We start from the raw sequence: 5852 nt of genomic DNA, 5'->3' as shown, positions 1-5852 counted from the left end.
TTTTGGTTCGTAAGCATGCTTTGCATTAGCGGGTCCTAATTGGTCGCTTTTATATGACGTAGCAGTATATGGGCGGGGCCTAGCAGTGGGCAGAGTTCTGTGAAGCTAACCGGTTGACCTTGCTGCTCAACGTTGACCGCAAACAACCCACGGCGCAAAGAAAAGGCGACGTCTACATATCTGTGATAGTTTGTGTTTGCCTGTGTGTCCGATGGCAGTGGTCCACAACTCCGGTTTCAGGTTAACCAAAGGTACACTGTTTAAGCTAGCTCAATGCTAACTTACATACTAGTTATTGAATTAGCTCAGCGGGGCGCGTGCTTGGCTCCAAGGCTACCAGGCAGTTTAGCGCCGACAGCAGGGTATTTACTGCGGATTATTTTAGCTTCAACTACAGACTGGACGGCTGTGAAGAAGTAGAAGTCGCTCCACTATTTGGCTTCTTGCTTAGTGTGACTGTCTTGTGATGTTTAGCTAACCGGTCAGCCATCTGATCCCATGTTTACGCCTTAAACTGATTAAACTGGAGCCTGGAAAACAGACCAGGACCTGCGATCTGTAGGTTTTAGCCCCTATTACAATTAAAAACAAACTTTTTTTTATTATGCCCCCTTTGGTTAGCTGGGTTATTTGTATTTTAGCGTTAATATTCTGGGAACGTTAGTTTGTTTAAAGTACTTCCCAGGTCCAGTCTCTATTTCAGGCTAAAAAAAAAAAAAGACCATAAATATCTGTATTTTAAAGCTCTTTCACCAACTTTGTCTATAATGTGTAACCATTTATAAGTTATTTTCCCAATAATCAGTTTTCCATTATCCATTCATCTCATTTAAGGTTTTTTTTTTTTTTTTTTTTGCAGAACCCCTATTTAAATTCTGTCCTCTGCAGAAATAGAGTCAATACATTTACTGTGGCTTTTTGTCCTTCTAAAGTAGTAAATAAAAAGGTAAACCTGTAGAGGTTTGATGTTAAAAGCATTCAGAAACCTTAAGTATCCTTGGTGAAATTAGCTCTTCTATGTATTTATTCTTTTCATAAAATTCCAGCTGCACACAAAAATCTAGAATGGATTTTAGAGACCATCAGCTGCTTCTGCTCTACACTAACCAGCCTAATTCCTCCTTTTTTTTTTTATCTCTATATTTTTGTTTCTCTAGAACATTTCTTGGTTGCTGTGCCGGTGGCAGTTGTTTCGGCGGCTGCTGGTTTTCTGGTCAGCCGTTACCTGAGCGGCCGCAGCTGCAAGAAGAGCCAAGTGAACACGATTGTCAGCAAAGACAGCCCCAAAGTGGTGCACAGCTTTGACATGGAGGATATCGGCGCCAAGGCTGTGTACTGCCGCTGCTGGAAATCTAAAAAGGTCGGATATAAAAGAGGGGATTTACAACCTCAATGAGATATCGTGTAAACTTGCATGAAAATATATTAAAAATAAAATAGAGGATGTTCTTTTTCCGGCTGGATCATGGAAATAAGTGGTCCTCCTAATTGTCAATAAGTCTGGTGATATGTTTACGTGCTCGTTCCCATTTTCACTTACCCATAGTTAGTCTGACATGGTGGAAAAATAAAAAAATCTCTTGAAAGTAAGCTTGTATGGGTGATGCAAACAACAACTTTTGAATGGAGCGTGCACAAGGAGAAATGGACTCGTGCACGCTATCGCACCATTTAATAGGCGTGCCCTCTCGGGAGCGGGTATAGGGTTGTGCGTGGAGAGGGTGGGTCTTTTCAAATATTTGCAGAAACCCTCAACCGTACCTTTAAGATCTAACTTGAATTAATTAAGCTTGGTCTGCACACAATTATTGGCATTCTAGAAGTCTAACAATATGAAATGTATGTTTCATTCTAAAAGGAGATATTAGTTCTTTCTTGACTAAGAAAGAAAAACTACTGAATAATTTTATTGACATATTTAAAAAAAATAAAGCATTAGGTGAGATTTATTTTTAAAGTTCCAATTTCTTTTCATCATAATTTTTCACTAAGGGCTTTAAGAGCCATTTATTATGTCTGAGTTATTCAATTTAATTTCTATAGCACATTTAAAAACCGCAGGGGTAACAAAAAGAGGATTTAACTTATTTAAACAAAAACAAATCTGTATTTTAAAGCCATGTTGGCAGCACTAAAGTTTATCGCCACCTGTAGGGGAAGCACTTCCTCTAAGAAAGCCGACCCTTTTCCTTGATTGGGACAGTTCCATGTGGACGCTAATGCTGATTAGTCCTGTAGGTTCAGCGAGAGGATAAAAGTCTTCTATACCTTCACACATCCTGTTATCTGCTATAAAATACATTTTTAGCCATTTCAATGTTTATCTACAGCTGTTTATAATGTGTAAAAATGAATCAAAGTGGCCAAATATTAACATTAATTCAGCTTAATGCAGAATCAGATGCTGCAGATGTTGGTTTTGTTCCGGTTGTCATGGAAGTTAAAGATGTGGACGATGCTGACGCTGTTCTCTCTTCCTGCAGTTCCCGTACTGCGACGGCGCCCACGCCAAGCATAACGAGGAAACCGGAGACAACGTGGGGCCCCTCATCATCAAAAAGAAAGACGCATAGGGCAGCGCCGCAGAAGAAGCCGTCCCTCCCTGACTGCTCACGCTCTCTAACCCCCTCTCAGATCATTCAGTATTGTCGAGGTGTCTTCCAGAGATTTTTTTTTTCCTAATTCCTGTGGTTCCCGCACTGATTTCTAACCATCATCTCTGGGCAGATCAGGGACTGTGACAATCATTGCAGTTGTGTGCCCGTCCTCAGTGGCTCCCTGCGGAGCAGGTGGTTGAAATATGAAACCATTGCTTCAATATTTATGTTAATTTCAGCCAAGGCCTTATCTTTATATGATGATCACAGCAACCCATATGAATGTTAAATGAAATATTCCATTTGTTTTGCTGCTTCATTGTAATGTTTGTCTTAAATGATAATACAAAAAAAAAAAGACTGTTGGAACTTTATGATCAAAACCCCTGAATATTAAACCTTTTTAAAAGGATCTATTTTTGCGTCTTCATCAGATTGATCTGCTGTGTTGTTAATAAAACATGTTGAGTGATCTAATTCGGTTGTTTGGCTTTTTTTTTTTTCCAGTTTTGGGATCCACCTTAAGTTGCAACTAGTTCTCTGGGTGCCAGTTTATGGATTAACAGTGAACGGGGATATTGAGTAAACAGCTCAGAGTGGGAGGGGGGGTTGTTGCGTGTGGCCTTGGCCAAAAACAGGCTGCTGTGCTGCAGTGTCCACCAGCACCAGTGGCCATTTTAAACCCACTGGCTGTATCTGAGTTGACCACTAGAAGACGCTGTGTTTACACGGATGGTCCAGGCCAGACGGTGTAGTAACCGTGGGCCCCTGCTCCCATAGTGACACGCGCGCGCGCGCACTCTCTCACACACGGATGAATCACGCACGAGGTGTCTGGCTGCGTGCCAGATGCACGGAGGACTCTCAGAAGAGGTGGAGTGGACTCCGGCGCTCCTGCGTGGAGGAGTCAGCTCCTCTATCAGCCGGAGCGGTTCTCCTGCTTAAAGGTGACAGCAGAGGCTTCAATGGACAGAAGGCACCAGCTAGCAGAGGAAGTTAGATGGAAATTAACATATTTCTATTATTTATTGTGTAAAAAATATTGATTGTAATTTATTGAAGTCATAAATATAAATCCAGTCATAAAAAAAGGTTGACCAGCTTTGCTTTTTTCCAGCTTCTGTTTGTTGTATTGTCCTGGACATGTACAGATATATTTTATTAGATGGAGATAAGAAAAATAGCTGATAAATATTCATCTCTGGCTCTTTTTCATGTTTTCTTGATGATAAACAGCATCACTTAAGTTCTTACATCAATAGTTTGAGGATTGTTCCCCTAAAACCAGCTTTTGGACTTCCTAGATTTTCTTTTCTGTTTTAATCACATGGTTTTGAGTTTAATGATATATATATATATCCATATATAGTATATCAGCTTATATTCTTAGAGGATTCAATACATAAACACAGTGGGATCACATAAAAATGCTTAAATTGTAATCAAGCTAAAAAGTTATACTTTTAGTCAGTTAACACATTTATAATATAGAAAATAAAATAAAAAATAGTCCAAAACTGCAAATCATGTACAAATTTGTACATATATATATTGTAATGTATGCATTTATATAAAAAATATCAATCTTTGAACGTAAAATCTGAAGATTTTATGTTTATAATTGTATATAGTTGAAGGGTTATGTCTTAATTACTGTTGTAAGGGGGTTATTTTTTGGCTAATGCGTTTTGTAGAGTTTGTGTACCATTACTTTAGGAAAATATCATTTAGTTAGGTTATCAAATCAGTTAAAGATTATTTAAATGATCAATTGATCCCATAATTAATTTCAGCACTACTGTCAACTATTTTGCACCTTAGAAGCTCTACTTTGCTTCAGTAAGAATATAATGGCTAGGCTTTTTGCATCACAGACAGCGAGTCAAATATAAGCCTCTCTTATTTGCTCTTAAATGAGCCACAATGCAGATATCTGGTGAATGTATTCAGTAGACACAGGCTGATGTGTGCTACATTAGATGGACATCCCGTCTTTTGTTTCCCCATCTTGACCTTGTGTTCCTGCTTAGCCATACTGTTCTTTTCTGAAAGTAGGAAAGAGTGAAGAAGCCTCTTTTCAGCCAGCCTACAGGCAGTGTGCAGCAACAGAGCAGGAGCAGTTCTGTATCATGACGTAATTCAAAATGATGTCTTGCATTGAAGGAAAACATTTAGATACCAAACCTCAGGAACATTATCTGGGATGTTTTCAGCAGGTTTAAAAACATTTGCTGTTTAAATATTACTATGTCTTGATACCAGAATCACAGCATGGTTCTGTTGCTCCCTGCATAGCATTTTATGGGGGGAACTTCAGACCAACATTGCTTTAACTGCTGCAAAACAGGTACAAATTTAAAACATGACTTAGCTTAATCAGCTGTTTTATCAAACTTTGAACATTTTATTCAATTTCTTTTTTTGTCTTAAAGATTTTTATTTTGGTCCTGTAAGTAAATACCAGCTAAAGCGATGTGTCCCTGTGACATCTGTAAACTGGAGTGAAATAATAAAGCTAAATATATCCCCTGCTGCTGCTTACAGTTGCAAAAATATCAGATCTCAGGAGAAACTGCACAGGTTTTTGTTTTAAACCCCATTTATAAAAATGTTTTCGCTTTATATCTAGACTGAAAAAAACTAAGGAATGAATTTAGGATCAAATAACTTAGCATTGATATGAGTCAATTTATTGAACTCTGTTTTGCATTGCTAAAGATGGATTTGTTTTTATATAAAAATAAATACAAACAAATCAAGCAACCATTTATCAAAAACATTAATACTGCAAATGTGTAAACAGATGAGAATGATATATTTGCTGTTTTAAAGAATAAATTAATCTATGAACCTACTGATATTGAGAATGCTAGCTCGCCATTCCTGAGCAGCCATTTTGTTTGCTTATGCTAACATTTCTGTTTATACTAAAGCTAAACAAGAGGGACAGAATTTATATGGATCAATATGTGTTAAAACCCAGATGATGATATTTTGATTAATACATCACGCAATAAATACAAATGATTCAACTTTTTTTGGTAATGTTTTTAGTTGGCTCAGTGGCAGACATATTTTTGTATACTTGTTTTTGAAGATAAATTGTAAACTTAGAATCGCTTTAATTTTCAGAAAAGTTATTTAAAAAAAAAAGTCAGTTTGTGCTTGAATTACTGGATCATTTCCAAATTGTCTAGAGTTCTAGGACTATGCGGCCCCCCCTACTGGTGTGGAGGCTTAAGCTAAGTTTGCTTC

The 5852-nt window shown here is 37.8% G+C and overlaps 1 protein-coding gene across 1 annotated transcript; it reads left to right on the top strand.

Moving 5' to 3' along the window:
• The first annotated feature begins 202 nt into the window (after nucleotides 1–202).
• On the top strand, nucleotides 203–3051 carry cisd1 (CDGSH iron sulfur domain 1). The gene is made up of 3 exons (XM_015371044.1): nucleotides 203–251; nucleotides 1158–1360; nucleotides 2484–3051. The coding sequence occupies exons 1-3, from the start codon at nucleotides 212–214 to the stop codon at nucleotides 2571–2573; spliced, it is 333 nt and encodes a 110-aa protein (XP_015226530.1). The 5' UTR covers nucleotides 203–211; the 3' UTR covers nucleotides 2574–3051.
• Nucleotides 3052–5852: the final 2801 nt, after the last annotated feature.

The sequence above is a fragment of the Cyprinodon variegatus genome, unplaced genomic scaffold (assembly GCF_000732505.1).
Source record: "Cyprinodon variegatus isolate N-32 unplaced genomic scaffold, C_variegatus-1.0 Scaffold52, whole genome shotgun sequence".
NCBI classification, from domain to species: Eukaryota; Metazoa; Chordata; class Actinopteri; order Cyprinodontiformes; family Cyprinodontidae; genus Cyprinodon; species Cyprinodon variegatus.
Note: the sequence above shows the minus strand (reverse complement) of the source record. Positions and strands in the feature narration are given on the sequence as shown.